Source organism: Anguilla anguilla, chromosome 14 (genome assembly GCF_013347855.1).
Source record: "Anguilla anguilla isolate fAngAng1 chromosome 14, fAngAng1.pri, whole genome shotgun sequence".
Taxonomy (NCBI): Eukaryota; Metazoa; Chordata; class Actinopteri; order Anguilliformes; family Anguillidae; genus Anguilla; species Anguilla anguilla.
Window position 1 is genome coordinate 17,014,064 of NC_049214.1, and position 17,160 is coordinate 17,031,223.

The 17,160-nt window shown below is 40.0% G+C and overlaps 1 protein-coding gene across 4 annotated transcripts in view; it reads left to right on the forward strand.

The window, feature by feature from the left end:
* Window positions 1-17,160, forward strand: part of garnl3 (GTPase activating Rap/RanGAP domain like 3) — a 91,445-nt gene that overhangs the window by 25,582 nt on the left and 48,703 nt on the right. For all 4 annotated transcript variants that reach the window (XM_035390506.1, XM_035390504.1, XM_035390507.1 and 1 more), the window contains exon 2: window positions 185-254. In XM_035390506.1, the coding sequence (XP_035246397.1) occupies window positions 185-254 (70 nt within the window). The remainder of the gene's footprint in view (window positions 1-184; window positions 255-17,160) is intronic.

A 17,160-nucleotide genomic window follows, 5' to 3' on the forward strand; every position in this document is an offset into this window, starting at 1 on the left:
CGTGCTGCCGGAAGGAGGATGTGCGATTGGAGGGGAGATGGGGGAGGGGGGTGTAAGGGGGGAGGGGGGGGGAGTTAGGAGGGACAGGCTGCGATCGCGAGCGGCTGTTCCTCCGCTTGCCGCTCCCCTGTCTGGGCCTCCAGCCCCAGAGATGAGCTGCACTAATGATGCGTTTCTGTTGCAGCTCTGCCTCTGAAGACTTGGGCTGCAGGCGTGGGGAATTCAGCCGGAAACACTATGGGTCCGTAGAACTGGTGAGTCTCCTTTTTTGTCTGGGGAATCTGGCTGGGTGTGGGGGAGGATGATCAGAAGGAGCTAGAAATACAACAGGGGGAATAGGTCACCGGGCGTGGCCGTTTTTTCTTTCTGTCGTAATGTGGCAGACCCAGACATCGCACGCATGAGATATTAAATGTCAGGTGGATGAGGGATGACAAGAACTTAATGCCATTCTTTAGTTGTTTTCGCTAGATTTTTTTTTCTGCAAGTGCACCAAAGGAAGAGAAGTGGTCTGTTTACCATTTTTGTGCAGCATAAAGGAAAACCATGTCAATATTAGATCTATTGAGACACACTGTTTGGATTCACTGCATATAAGGGTTTTCATTACAACTCCGCTGTGCTGTGAGTGGGTCCAGAAGGTAAAAAGCAATTAAATTCTTGTCTAGGCTGTGATGCAGCGCATAAACACATCATACTCTCAGTTAGGGAGGAGGAGGCTTTGAACGAACTGATGGCCGCGGTACGGTTGTGCTGTTATTTTTATATATTTATTTGTTTGTAGTGTGCAAATTTATATGGTTGGCCTCCTGGGTTTATTATTAGTCTGTTCCTGGTGTTGCCCTCTGAATTGGCACTGCCTGCCCTGATAAAGTGCAAAAGAGGCTTGGAAACAGGAAGTCCCATAAACCACACTTCACTCTCACCTCCCAGTTTGGACAGACTGCGGCTTTGTTCGGGGGTTGCAAACTGGTGACTATCGGATTAAGGTCGAGTAGTAAACCACACAAGTCATATCGGTTGTAACAGACACAAAAACAATACGGCGCACGTGGCACCAGTGGTCTCTATGAACAACTCAGGTTTCCTTAGGTTTCCTCTACCAAAATGAAAGATCTCTATTGTGAGACCGTGTTGAGCTATTTTTGGCTGGACCGCAACAGCGGGGCCAGCCCTACAAACGCGAATGTCTGTGACTGAGTGAATGAGTGACTGAGTGATGAAGTTACACCATTGGTCGGCCGAGTTATGAAGTTACACCATTGGTCGGCCGGTCCAGCCATATACTAGGTTTATGACCTGGTCTTGTTTAACAGTTTAAAATCACTGTCAAAACTTCCTATTTTAGGCGGAGTGGCAACCAAAAGATCGCTGAAATCTACTGACATTTGCACCTCTGACTTTATTACTGCACAGTTTGTCCTATTTAAATATTAGCAGCAGAACAGAGAGCTACATCTCAAAAAATCCTTTCCAGAACTGTCTTTGTGTAATTCTGAAATATCCTCCAAAATCAACAGCGAGGCTTGTCTAGGAACAGCATTTCTACCTTTTGCTCGACGTGGATTTTCCAAAGATGGATTGTTATTCAGCTGTCAGCACCAAAGAAGTGCAAGAGGTGACTTTTTGTTTTAAATAGTAGGTGTGCAGGCCAACTATCCACAAAGAAATAAAGAATTATTTCCCTTGAAAATGATTTACTGTGCTTGCATTGCCATGAAATGCTGCGTTGTATATTTTAACTGGTATCAAATTTGTTGCAAACTTTTGCATGCTCTAAAATTTTGCATTTCAATCTGTTCTGAAATACAGCCATACCCAAGGTGCATTTCTCTTCTTTCAAACATTCAAAGTATAAAACTCACTTTTAGAATCAACAAGCAGCCTGCGATTGTGAATGTTTGTGTACATAGTATTAGAGAAAAGCTGATTTACCACATGAAATGGGCTGGCTGCTTATTGTGTAGATGAGTCATTTAAAAACAACAAAAGATGCTCTGTAGACAAACAGAAAATGAATGTCTTCAGACTTGATTGCTCCTGACCACCAGATGGGTTACTAAGGGAGTAAAGCCACCAATCTGGCTGCAGAAGTAGGACATGTTTGCCTGTATACGTGAAACAAGCCATTTTTCCTCTGGGTGCTGAAGAGGACTTAAGCTTTCATGAACACATTCAAGGCAGGATTTGAACATCCAGGGATCAATTCAAAACAGTGGATAAAATAACATTTTGGTCTATTTTCGCTTTTAGTGAACTGACTTTTAAGTTTCCCTGGTTCTGTTCACAGAGTAAGAAATGCCAAATAATTTTGGAACTTTCTGTTTTTTTTATAGCAATGCTTCTATGAAAGCCAAAGAGCATGTGAGATGTTGCATTATCAAGTACCGAGTCTTGGAAATCTGATGTGATTAGTAATTATAAAACTCCCACTAAACACTCCTGCCAAAATATATATGAATGTTTGGAATGAGTTATGCTAGCTTGGAATATCTACTTCCAAATACATTTTTTAAAGCACCTTAAGTCATCATGGTTGGGATATATAACAGAGAGAAAGAGAATAGAAGTCATCTAAGTCATTAGAAGAGGTTGCACATACTGTTGACTGGCGTACTGGTTAGTACATTACCAGCAACTCTATTGTCATGTGCACGTTTTCACAGCTTAAAGAAATGTGAATTAATCAGGGTATTTACAGAAGTGGTCCCTTGTGACTAACAAACAACTATTTTAAATGTATGCAGTGAATGAAAATTTAAGGTTATTCTGTCTTTTGTGCTACTATGGCCCCACTGAGTTTTAGCACAGGCCCTGCAGTGGATATTTGCATTGCAAAAATGCAGTAACACGCAAAAGGAATGGGAATCTATGCATTCATATCTGCTGTTGCAACTCTAAAGGTAGTACTCTGCTCTGTCTATTTCTCATGCTCCTCGTACGAGTCCAGGGACTGTATAGAGAACAAGGCCGAACCTCATCCAAAAGCCCATCCAGCACCCAATGGCAGCATCACCAATCAGACAACCCCATTCACGACACTGATACTGACTTTGTTTCTCAAGAGGCCCAGCTGTGCAAAGGCCAACAGGGCCCTCATTATATGGAAAAAAGCCAAAGGAGGAAATTTAATCCACAGAATACACACAGGGAATAAAAATCAATACTTAGAACCACTGGCTGATGGGAGCTACAGGGTCCTGATTTGGCCGTCAGGCTCATAACAGAACAACAGAATGCATTGTAGTGAAAGTGTTAGGTCACTGTGGACGATGTGCAGTATGCTATAGGGACAGAGGCTGGGTGAGTGGTGACTCATTACTGAGAGACCACCGAGGGCAGTTTTCTGTCTCCATGGTGCACTTAATATGTCGCATCTCCCTGTAAACCCAACCAAAACAGAGCTTTTTGTAAGAATTAGGGAGAATGTTTTTAATTTGGACTTTTTAATTGGATTTTTGGAACCAAAAATGAATGAAGACTCCATGACCTTAAGTTGTTTATTGTGTATTTACTGGTGAGATTGTGTGTAAGAATGCCAAAGCCGTCAGAAACAGAAACCTAACCTTGTGCATTGTCTGAATATCACAAACAGGCTTGGAGAGGAGCCGAGGGCATTGGGTTACCCATGCTATCCTGCAGTAACAGGAACATTATACTACTTGTTGATTTACAAAGCTGGTTAGAATGTGAAATATCAGACTGGCTTTGAAGATGACTGCATTATGCCATCCGATTCTATTCATCAGTTCTTTTCCTGCTAAAATAGTCCTTTATATTGTGCTCATTCAAAGCCTGGTTTTAACCCAGTTTGAGCGCACTTCAGGAAGTTGCCTGAGGATGACTTCATTGAGGTTAATAGTATTTCCAGTGGGTGCAGCAGCAGATTAAGGAGGGAATGTATCTGGGCCTCAGTCTGTTATATTGCAGCTACATCCAAAGGGAGGTCTTGTGTCAAAAATGCATTCATGAGTAATGCATTCATGAGTTCACTTAGGTATAACTTCTAAAACTAATTTCACGCAATTTACATTGGTATTATTTTATCATCAGTATTATTTTATCACTTTTGATTGAACTACACTTACATTGTTGTTGTTGCACTGCCATTAAATTATTTTCCTCTAGGAATTACAATACATTTAGTGAGTGAAGTAAACTGTCACCAATAAAAAAAAAAATTTTTTTTAAACATTTGGACATATTTGTTAATTTTTTCATTGCAGAGTCAGTAATTCCCTGTGTTCTCTATATTGAAAGTCTGCATGACAACTTATGAAAGCGTTCACTAGTAGAGGACCCATTTTGATTCAGAGGGTGCCTCAAGGTCTTGTTCCTGCTGGAGGAACCCTGCATGTTTTTGCAGCATCATGCACACTGTTGGGCTACCGCTGGACTTGGTCCATGTGACCTGTGCCAGAAACCGGTTTGGACCTTGTGCCGAAGCCCCACTCAACACGCCGTTAGCAAGGCTAATCGGTTTCTGCATCCCGTGCTCAGTGGAGAAGGTATTTCCAGCCAATGTGCTATGGGTTGCATTGCTGATGTTTAATAGGTGTCGCTGTGTGCCTTCCATCCAGGGCTACTTTATATATAGTGGGCATACTCTAGATAGACTTATGAATACAAATTCACAGCAGTCTTTTTCCCATTTCCCACTGTTTGCCAGAGGCCTACAGAGCAGGGGCCCCTTCTGGCCTATGCAGCACTGTAGCAGAATGTATGTTGTATTATAATCAGGTAGCAGGAAGAGAGTGAATTTAAACTGAAGAACATTGGATAAAAAGGTTAATTTGTCCAATATAGGTTACCAAGATTAGATAATACAAGTTAATTGCAGTCGTATTTTCTGGTTAAAAGATCACATCATCAGCCTTGGTGCTGAAAGTATTTTGATCTTTTCTGGGAAAAACTACAGATAAGGTGTACCTTAGAGAGGTGTGAATATATATATAATTTAAACTACTAAAAATCAGTTTTTTCAATTCTTCATATTCAAACGACTGTGTGAAGCAGCACTTCCTGTCAAAATTGGAGCATCTAGTCACTGGAACAGCACTTGTCTACCTGCTGTTGCCATTGGTCCACCAGACAATGAAATCATGAACAGTGTATTTATTAGCATATTTGTGTTTGGAGGGCACCGCTGGGAATTTAGCCTGAAAATGAACAATTTCCGTTGCTTCGGATTCTGGCTGTTTGATATGTTATTTGAAACAAATGAAAATATGGTTGGATGGCATATCATTATGAGTGGACTTTCCAGTGTGATTTTATGTTCACTTAAATTATCATGGATTAAAATGCAATGATTTTGCAATGATTTTTTTTAGGTCCAACACATCCCAGTGGAAACTAGCTTTATATTTACTTGCTTAAAACCACACTACATGAAGTAATTAAAACAACATGCTAAATGTGTGGTAAAGGCTGGTGAATTTACACTGACTGTAAATTCCACGTACTGAAATATATGTTTGTGGCATTCGGTCCGGCAGTGAACCAGATCGGTCTCGGCACCACTGGCTGGTGGAGAGCACACACACCTGGGTTGCATTAATTAATCAGCCCAGGTGCTTAAAGGGGTGTTTTCCTCCACTGTTCGGGACCAAGACCAAGAGAGCATTTGTTTTTAAGTTTTTATTTGTACGAGCACAAAAGACAAAAAGAAAGATACTGGTAACTGAAAAGTTGGCCAGCGGATCCCAGCGACGAGTTGAATAGCTGTTGCTGGGTTTTATTTTCTTTTGTTTTTATTATTTTAGTTTGTCGTTTTAGTTTATCGTTTTTGCCTGGAACCTGTGAGGGTGAAGGTGTTTAGTTTATTTAATTTTGTGGTGGTGTGGATGTGCTCTCTCTCTCTCCATGCGACAACTGCCTCATCTCCCTCCCAGGGGTGTCACACTGGCATGTGACACTGCTCTGGCCTGCTTGTCAACCTTATTTGAGCAGAAACTGTGTTCTTAACCACACAAGTCCCTGTGTGTGCTTGTTTCACACATATTAGAAGCATACACAAATATAAATAGCATTTAAGTTAAGAACATGACAAACATAAAGCAGAAACTGACAAACATACATATACTGAAGTACTGTACGGTTCCTAGCTGACTCACACTGGTTCATTCCTTTCTGGTCTCACAGATCTAAATAAACACCAATTTTTATTTTTATTCCAGTTTGATGATAAAAGTTAATGCTTCCGTTTTGTTGGATTGACCAGAGAAGAGCTAGCAGCAGCATTAAAATGAAACATCATGTTATACTGAAGTCATACATTATTTTGAGTCAGGTTTTGATAAAGCTTTTCTAATGTCACATAAAACAAATGTGTTGCTGCTAACTCAGTGTGAAAAGCACTGGAGAGGTCTGACTGTTGGTTTAAAAACTTGCTCCATTAGTGATGTGTGTATGCGATTGGTTGAGTGTGAGAAAATTTGGCATGTATGTGATTGGTTGAGTATAAGAACATGTAGTTGCTGAGGCCAACCAATGGTTTGCTGCAGCAAGAGTTTCGTGAATGAACTTGCTTTGCACATTTAATTTGCAAGGCTCAATTCTACAGCATGGTTTTTCTTTTCCCATGTGTATACATGTATGTTAGTGGACGTTGTTACACAAGTCTCATTTTGTGGATGAGTTAAATTGGGAATCATAAGTAAATCTTCATTATGAAAGCCTAATGTATAGACACAGCATTCAATATGAAGTATTTGTTTCTTGTCCATAGTGAACTGATATACATCTTCTGGGTCCCTCCAGACCAACTTTAATTTAGATTTATTGCAGGAACATGGGCATGTAAGTTGTCTGGAAATTTTAGTTACACAACCTTGCCAGAATTGGCACTGCAAAACCACTGCATTCTAATTTGAATTGAAAGCCCAGTAATCATCAGTGTGCGGCAGGAAAGGCAGCTAAGGTATGGTCATGTCCTCAGTTATGAACATGGACATGGTGCCAGTTATGTTTGTAACAAATGGTTTTGCAGCAAAACAATAAGCCAGAAAATAACTGAAAGCAGTTGGAGCTCTCCCTCTATTCTCTGTGAGCTCAGAGGGTCTCTGAGTGGGGGTCCCACTGAGCTGGTCCTAGAACTGAATTCCTGTTTGGCCAAAAGTAATACCTCTTTTTTATGTGAATATGAACTCTGAACACAGGAATTGGCCTATCTCTGATAAGCATGTGCCAGCCCATGAAAGGTCAAATCTCCCTCATCAGAACCAGCCAAACTGAAAATATCTCACCAACAATATTTACTCTGCACTGCTTCGTCAGGCGCTGTGCTGGTTCTCCTTGCCTATGGAAGGAGCCCCAAAATCAAGAATCTGGCCAAAGCAGCCTGGCTTTCTGTTTTAAGGGAGCAGAATCAAGCCAGCTTAGTCTGTCAGACTGGCACCACATTCAGAAGCTGTAGTCGTTATCTCAAAATCATGATCACCATCTACATTATCATCAACACCATCAATCTTTTTGTCTGTGGAAAAATTATATATATTGCAGGAGAAGTTCATTGTTTGCTCTGTTTAGCGCTTGCATCTTGTCCTGAAGGAAAACTGTAGATTGGAGAAGGATGTTCTAACCCTTGAAGGTGGTCTGATTCTCAGGTTGTGACCTCTGAGGAGGACCCCTGCCACAGGCAGAATTTCCATCATTTCTTTTCTTCCATAACTCAGTGACTGTTTCTACTATCCACAAAAACAGCACGTCTAATTATTTGTCATATATCTATGATTTTGACTTTTACTTTTGACAATTTACTTGTCTCGGGATAATACCAACAAAAGATACCAGAGATAAAATTCTTTTTTTTCCCCCACAAATTTGCGTCTTTTCACATTTTTAAAAGACAAAAGTCCCACCCATAAAAAAATAAATATGGGAGTGTGCATGAGTAGCACACTCTATACTGTATATTCAATGATGTAATTCATTCCTCAAAAAGTGCTTTATGCCCATTATACTTTGGATAGCTGTTATATTGTTATATTGCCTGGATTTACACTCCCCAGTCAAGTCATGCTTTGGCACCTTGAACATTTTGGAAAAGTGCATCAATTTTTTTTGAATTTGCTAGAATTGTCTTTAGTGCCCTCGTGAGGCCAAACTATGTGACCTTTGGCAGTTGAAGTGGGCACACATACCCAAATAAAGGAAGTGATCGCTGCAGAAATTGCAAATACCTTAGGTGTTTCTCTAAACATAACTGGAATGGTACTTTAGGGACACTATAATGTACAATATGCATTAAATGGTAAAGTGCCTTCCTTCACTGTGAAGTTTTAAAAGTGGAATTCCTCTCGTTTGAGAATGAGTGAGATAACGTAATCAGTTTTTCATTTCACTCAAACATGAGTCACTCTCTAAAGGTTACAGTAACTAGTATTTTTATCCAGTGACATTCAGTGTGGAATGTTTAAGCTTTGAACTGATGCAAAGTCTCATATAAAATATTTACACATAATATATAATGTATAGGTCTATATATACATTTTTTTTTTTAAATCATCAGAGTACAGAAACTGCACAGAATGTACTGGATAATATTACATTTACATTTAAATACTGAAAGTATAGATAAATTTCTATATATATATACACTGTATGTCTGTGTGTGTGTGTTTATCTTATTTCTTATTTTCTTTTTAGGCAATTTCTCAGAAGCTGTACCAAATGTTCTGGCTGTGTCTCTCAGCATGTACACAGTTGCTAATGACTGAAGCTTTCAGATACCTGCATAGCACATAATGTCTGCTTGGGAACTATTTTCCATGTGGTGTTATAAAACAGCATGGTAATGAGGAGAAGCTCTCTCCCTGAGCTCCCTGTATTTGGAGACACGTGAGCCCGCATAAGCAGGTGCTCTACCTTTTCAGTGCTCTGATGAGATCAATTACCTAGCCGCAGTGACAATAGCATTGATTCATTCTTTCTCTATCCAGTGTGGTCTTTCACATAGGGCCTCAGGGAAATCACAGACCATCTTATAAAACCGAAAGCTCATTTGCGTTGGAGAAATGTTTTACTGTGACAGTCTTCACTTCTAAATATTAGGTGTGGCTGGGCTGACACATTCTTCCACACAGGAGTGTGTGCTTCTTGCTGTTATTGTGCCTGTCCCTTCCACTGCCAGTTTAGATGAGGATTTATTATTATAAATATATAAAAAATGATATCCAGCTGAATATTCCTCCCTGAATTTTAAATTCAAATTATGGGAAATAGTTTGCTGTGGTATTACTCAGTGATTGTATTATAACAAGGGGAGAATTTACAGAGGTGTTGTTAGCTATAATGCACTTTGACATCCTCCAAACTTTGAACAATTGAGGTGTCTGAGACAGATGGATGACCTGTATCTTGTAAATGGTTTCTAAATCTGGAATCACACGACCAGCGAAGAAGTAGGAAGAAATGCAGACAATATAACAAAAGGATGTTAAAAAGAAGCCTAATTCACCACAGTGGCCTCACTAGTTAAATGGGAATGGAGATGAGATGTATTGAAGGAGATGCAGGTCCATAACCAGAAATATATTTTTGTGGGGGGGAGTATCACAAGTGAAATATCCTCCCTATGTAAATCATCGCAACATTAAATATTCAATTACCCCTGAACTTAATTAAACCATCAGAAAATAATTTAATCTAACCTTATTTCAGGATAAAATCGGGTTGTTTCCATGTGAAAGTGGTAAAAATGGCAGTGGCCATAAAATCCACCAGTACTCTCAATGTTTGCAATGCGTAACTAAGTCTACACCAGTAGCATGTCCACATTTAAGGCTGGGAACCAAGGACGCTTTCAGAAGAAGCAGTGTGGGTCCTCAGCACATTTTAAAATACCCTTTTGAAGAATTCATACTGAGTCATCCCTCTGAAGATGGCCAACTGGCCTTGCTCTTATTGGCACAATGGAAACGTTTATAGAGGTGAAAGAGGAGGCATACCTCCAGAGGGTATTGCCGCAGAGGAGGAGTAAATGAATTTCTTCTGCTTCGCCCCGGAGTATCGAGCCTCATGGATTCATCCAGCTTGCTTTATTGCCTATTTGTAAAAGCAGAGGGGTGTGGGTCCTTGCCGAAGCTCCACACCCATTGCATCTCTAATGTGCACCATGGTAGAACAACAGAGACATTAGGTGTGTCAAGTGCTCCTCAGAACTCAGCTGTTTATGATGTTTATGAGAAAAGAAGCCAGTGGAAATCCTGTCGTTTTATGATGCTTCACTATTTATTGGTGCATCATTTCAAAATAACTGTTTGTGAGAGTGTATTTGACAATAATCATGATGATTGGTTTTTTTTAAGCTGTTGAATGTATAAACTGATAGCCCACTGCATTTTGTGGTGTGCGTCTACCATTGGTCCATGTATACTGAAACCCATAAATTATTGTGACAAAGAAATATGCGCATAACAAAAAAAATTCCCATAGGAACACACAAGCATACATAAATACATTAAAATTACACACACACACACACACACACACACACACACACACACACATATATACACACACTGATAGGCGAAGCCACACACACATGCACACACAGACATACACACACACATTGCATTTCTTAAGAGGTGGCACACTGAATTTGCTTCCCTTTGGTTATTCTGCCGTTTGAGAGTTAATGTTGCAGGATAAGAAAGAAAGTACTGTGCATCTAGTCACATCTCATTCATCATCAAACACTCAGATTCATACGCAAGGGATCTGAGCACACTGTATATAATGTGTGAGCCCTTTGGGGGCATCTCATTTAGGTCTAATACCTGCAAGAAATTCATATGAGGCCTGCTTTGTGGTTACGGAGGGATATGAGAGGCAGTGAGCGTAGCTTATGCTGCAGAAGAGAGCTCCATCACTCATGTGCAGCAGCACACGTTCTCCCTGACCGATGCCCGTTTCTTTCGCTCGTGGCCACTGAAACTAAGGGATTTGATTGCGCTGCAGTAGCTCTGGTGTGGTTTCCCTGTCCGTTTTTATCTTCCGCCCCCCCAGCAGGACTGCATTAATGAAGATGATGAACGGCACTTTCCTCCCCCCAATCCCCACCTCCAGCAGTCTCGCACAGAGCCCATCGGCACACAGTGCATTAAGATGTTAGTGAACAGAGGGAATTAGGCAGACTGCTGGTTTCATCAGCCAGCCCAACCCTCTCCGTGATACCTCGCATCCTCCTGCATGCATGGTGCCCGGTCCCGTTCCAATAGTGACCAGTATTCTAAAAGACCGATGTGCTCGAAACTCATGGCTAAATAAATACTATTATTTGTTTTTTGGAGCATCAAGTGAGTGAGTGTGTGAGTCTTTTCTTTTCCAAGACAACCCAGACAAATTCATAGGGTGATAGCTTGTCCTGAATTTCTATGGTGGGAAATAGTTTGTATATTCTATTTCAGCATTGTTAACCTCCAATTCAACTACATCAATGAAGGTCAAGCAGTGGGCCAGGAAGTAGGTTTAATTTTTTAATTCTTTTGGTCACCAAATGAACACCGAACATCCAGTGCCAAGGCTAACGCCAAGCAGAAGGCCAAAGAGCCAGTAACATTAGACTGCATTGCCATGCTTACAAACATGACACACATGAAATCCTCAGTGGTTTGTTCTAATAGAAATAATACAGATATGCAACAGAACCTTCCATCCTCAAATATTCTGCACAGGCATATAGATCAACAGCACTTTCAGCAAATTGCTTAAAACATTACCCGTGTGTGTCTCTCACATACCCTTATTCTACATCACTTGAAGTGTTTTTACACCTCAGAAGAAGAAAAAAATGATGTGACAAACATAGAGGTGTCTGGTGAAGTCTTAATATTGCTCTAGTGCTGGAAGCCTCTCAGTGGCTCACTGTGGGCTTTGAAGCATGTGCCAGGAATGCTAAGGGTCCTCCTGACTGACGTGGGTATACTCTACATCTCAGGATGATGGAATCTAGTAAATTGCATATGGATTGCTCAAATGGAGTTTGAGCTTTGCTTCAGCAAACAGCAGTCCACAAAACAGTCTTGTGGGGTTTCTTATTCAGACTCCTCCCATCTCTCACTACCCCCTCTCTCTCTCGGTGTCCCTCCTTCTCATGATTTGTATCACTCATTTCCTCCTTATCACACTTTTTTTCTTCTCCTTTCTCTGCCACTCCCTTTCCTCTCCTCTCTTCCCCTTTTTGCATCATTCACTGTCTGTCTTTCTGCCCTTATGTATCTCTCCCTTTCTCTCACTTCTGTTGTAGTCTTTCTAGGCCTGGGTGATGGCACCCACAATGCACTGTGACTTCAGTAGCACTTTGGGATGGCGCAGTGTCTACACTATATATGTGGAGGAGCTGGAAGATCTATGAGAATGAATGATTTTAAGATAAGGAATATCAGTAAATCTTGCATAAATGATTAACAATTAAAAATACAGTATGCTATGCAAATACTGTATGCATACTTAATGCAACAAATTATGCATATAAACATAGAGTATACTTAAAGCAGTTTTCATCCAAAATATTTTATTGGACTTCTTATAATGTACTGTAAATTCTTAAATTATCTGTAATAGCCTGTTATGAAACAATGTATTGCCTGGTCAAATCAAACATCCCTGGAATGCACATCAGTAAAATGCCATTAAGGCATCTTTTGAATGTAAGCCCCTAGATATTCTTGTATTGATATAATTGTCTCCTCTTTTTTTCTCTCTCCAACAACCCATGATGTACATTTGTGTCAAATAGCCTAAATATAAATATAAATTAAGAAGTCACTCATCATTTTCATTGGTTTGCATGGGTATTGGTATCGTGTCAAGTTGCCAGTTTAAATAAAAACAGAAGAATTTAAATGCACATACTTTTGCATTCACACAAACAGTAAACTGAGTAAACTGAGCAGGAAGTTACAGGTCACCAAAGTTACTTTTTTGGCTTTGTTTATTTTTAATTTTATCTCTAAATTATGCTTTTATCTCCAAAAAATTACATACCATTATGGTCATACAACAATAAGGATAGCACATTAAAAATGTAATGAGTAACAATTTCCTTTAAAATGGGTTTCTCCTCAATAATACTTTAGGAATAGATGTAAACACGGATTGTGATGCAAAGTGAATTCTGTTTAGGATCAAAAATAGTTAGCTTAAAAATAAATAGCTAGATAAAACTAAATATATAATTCATCACAGATTTTCCCCAAGTGTTGTCTTCCAGTATTAATTGTGTCGCTGAAAGCTCTACCCTGCCCATTTGGCAAGCTTGTTTATGCTCTATTTTCCTGTTCCAACTTCGTTCCTTATTGGTTCTGATACAGTACATGTTGTCAATACACAAAGTAAAACATTTATCTGTCACTGTCAAAAAGCATTCATTTTGAATAGCAAAAACTCTTCTCAGTGTTGTTAGATACTTTTCAGCCTCAATTTGTACTCCCACTACAAAATGCAACTTCCTCATGATAGAGTCCCAAAAATGATACGATAGCTTCTTAACCTATTTTCTGCTTATATTTTCTGTCTCTGAACTGAAACAATTTAGTATTTATTTCATACTCACACAAATTGCACAGGATCTGTGACTTCCAACAAGAAACAAAGTTATAGCTTTGATTGTCAGTAGAAGTGCCAGATGCCATAAACACAACCTCAATGACTCTGTTATAAAATGGGTACTTTAAAAAGCCTACCTGTTGCCTAATTTTATATTTCTTAATCTCTCCTCAAAGGGTATTGCGTTTGGCTCAGTGTGTCTGTACTATGTCTATTGGTCTGTGAATATTGAAGGGGTACAGTAATGACATTTACCAGTTAAGGTTGATTCAGACTACTACTGAGGGTCTGCACCAACTGCAATTGTGCATATGTATAGCACAAAATGATATTGTTCATGATTTTTCTTTGCAAAAAAACATAACATACCACTAAACTTTGATGGACTCCTTTCATGTGCTGTGAATTTTTACCCTGTGCGTTATTCATCTTTGTTCATCTTTGTCCAGTCTGGTACATTCTTTCCCTAGCAGACCCAACCACAATACATTTGTTGTCTGCGGTAATGAGCCATATACTGCCAATGCCACACTTACAGTTTGGAGGATTTTATTTGGTTGTTGTTCTCAAGACAATGAGAAAAACTGAGTGTGTCTCTCCCTGCATCAGCAGCATAATTTGGTTTATCATAAAAACAACTGCAGTTCTAAGAGTTGAAACAACACATCTGCAAACTGGTTAAAACTCCCAACTGACGCTAAGAAAAATAAGATGAAAGATGTATAGAAATGGTATGTTTTTATAGATATGTCTTAGAAGGTCTGAACCACAACAATACAACATTTTGCCAAAATACAATCAATAAATTCACATCCTGTTATTTATGTGATCTGCAATGAAATGACAAACAACTATTCTTGGTTTCCATATGATTAATGAATACATTATAAATTCAACGTGTTTGAAAAATACATGAAATAAATGCATAAATGTTCATCTGGAAAGACATTTCTCCTTCCAGCCTGATGTGAGAGAAAAAAACAAATGGTCATCTAACACAGATGAAATTCATTCAAAGTGGTATTAGAAAGAATATTAATATAAATGAGCAACCCATGCCTTCTGGACCCACCCAGTTTTCTCTAATTCTGTCTGAATGAAACAAATCCATCTGTCTTTAGAAAGGAAGAGAGACTGTTTTATTTTATTTTTCCTTTGCTCAGCAGAAGTCCTTACCCTGAGCCACTTGCATATTGATGTGAACACGCTGTCCCATTGGTAAAGTGGGGTTAAAGTGGACCGTTTGCTGAGGAAATTCCAGTGCTCCGTGCTGAAGTGCAGCAACATTCGGGTTACAAGCCTAGTTTCAACCACTACAACCATCTATTATCTCTATTTTTGTATACGTTTAATACCATTTCAAGACGAGTATTATATATTGTGATATTTTACTGGCCTATGGTGCAGCAATATAATCAGTTAAACATTACTTCTACACAGTAATGTACTTATACATTATTTATTTTAAAAAATATTTCTCTGGCATGTTTATGTAAAGAACAAATATATGGCATCTTTCAGGTGGAGAGAAATTGGCTACTACAGGAACCCATAATAGTAACCCAGGAGCAAATGATATAAACAATTAACATGATGGAATGAACAGCACGACAGTCATCCCTAGCCTGTAGTCTCAGCAGCCATGCTGTCAATTGTGACACTTACTGTCACGCAGTAGCCAGGGCTGGAGAGGATTACTCTGTCATTCAGCAAGCGCAAAGGCTCATGGGAAAGCATTTACCTCTGCCCTCTCACTAGCCTGCTGTCATTTGAGAATGAACTGCCTTAGCAACAGATTAATAAATTATTGCAGGTTCAGCATTTGACCTCGTTTTTTTCCTGGCTGCTTTCACAGAGGTCTTTCATTTGTGGGAAGCTGATTAACTGAAACAGAAAACTTGAAGGTGTTCCCAAGAGGGGTAGACTTTCAGGACAAGAGAACTGTAATGATAACATTGTTTAAGTTGCGGCTGTTACAGTCTTAGCTGGGGGCATAGGTGGATCTGTGCTTGTTTATTGAAAAAGGGAAACAAAGAAATTGAGCTATTTTTGTCTAGGTTATCGTTGTTGTGTTTCACCCACCTTGGTGATGCACTGTCATTTTGGAACTCTGTTTCATGTATTTATATTTTGTATCTTTCATAATATATTTTATCGTATATGCACAATGTATGACATATCTAATCTATGGCACGTAATTTGACATATTTAAGATATATTCCTTATGCGTTTTTGCTAAACTGTTTGTGCTAAAAAGATCCCTTCACCTTTTCTTGACAGTACAGAAAAACACTGTTTCTGAAACGCATCTAATATGGATCTGTGAAGCAAATAAGGTTTTTTTAAAGAAGCAGTGAAAGCCATGACAGATGTTCATAGCCTTAAGTTGAAATTACCACTAAACTACTACTGTATCTGTGATAAACCATGTTGTTTTGCTGTGAAATTGTCCTGTTAAATAAGAGCTGAACAAGTTAAATTACTTGGTCTGGGGAGTGGTTATATGTGTGATTACAATTTTTTTAAAGCAAAAAATATACAAAACTCAAAAATAAACAGTCTTTATATATAATAGTGACTCACAGTCACAATCTGAGCTTTTGCTCTGGTGGAGGAAAAACATAATCTTGGCCCACATGCTCTCCCTGACAGCTTTGATCTCACCCAGACACTCCTGGCACAAAAACCCAGTGACCATGTGGTGCTGTTGAGCATGGCAGCAGAACTCTGTGGCGAGCAGGGAAATGGCCGTGGCTGCCCCCCCGCAGTACAGAAATGCCATCGCTCCCCCAGTCGGACCCGCCCGGGCAGCCCGCGGCACTGAGCTCACGCGCCGATCGCGTGCCGATCCCAGCGTGCACCAGGCCTGCGCAATCTGCGCCGCTACTCCACCGCTTCACGTACCACTCCGTTCCGTCCCTCTCCCTTCATCACGCTCGGCTGCACCGGCTTCTCCAAAGACCGTCACCGTCCATCTGCTGCTGCAGCAATGTGCATCTCCCTCCCGCGCGCCCCATCGACGAGCCCCCACCTCGAACCCTCCCCAGTGCCATCCCCGTTGGCAGCGCGGTGCACAAGAACAGGATTTGTTCTTGTAAATGATGCATTTGGTAACATTTGGCTGTTGAGAATAAACAGGGGAAATAATTCCGTAATTCTGAGAGTTCTGTTGCCTAGCAACCAGCCCTGCGTTTGTCTGAGGGTGGGATGCCACACGGCGAATGTGCGCCATTGAAAAAGATTACATCGTGTTAGAGACAGGTGACTCTCGTGTTTGCTGCCGCGGGAGGCACTTCAAAGGAAACCTCCATCTTCTCATTTAGAGAGACACTGTATCCCACCTGGTCCTCTATTGTTGCTGAAGAACCACTGTGTAAACAAATGAGCATAATAATGCAAAGAGGACATTTTATAAAGGAAAGTATATCTGTATTTACCATGATTTTTTCTTATATATTGTATCACAAGGTACAAACCTGTATTAAAACAAGGAATCTAGTTTTGGGAATTCGATTTTAAATATTAATTTCCATACTATCCTGTAAGGGTTTAACAATGGGTAAACCCCACAAGCACAGGACAAAAGGAGGTGTCTCACAGGAAGATCAT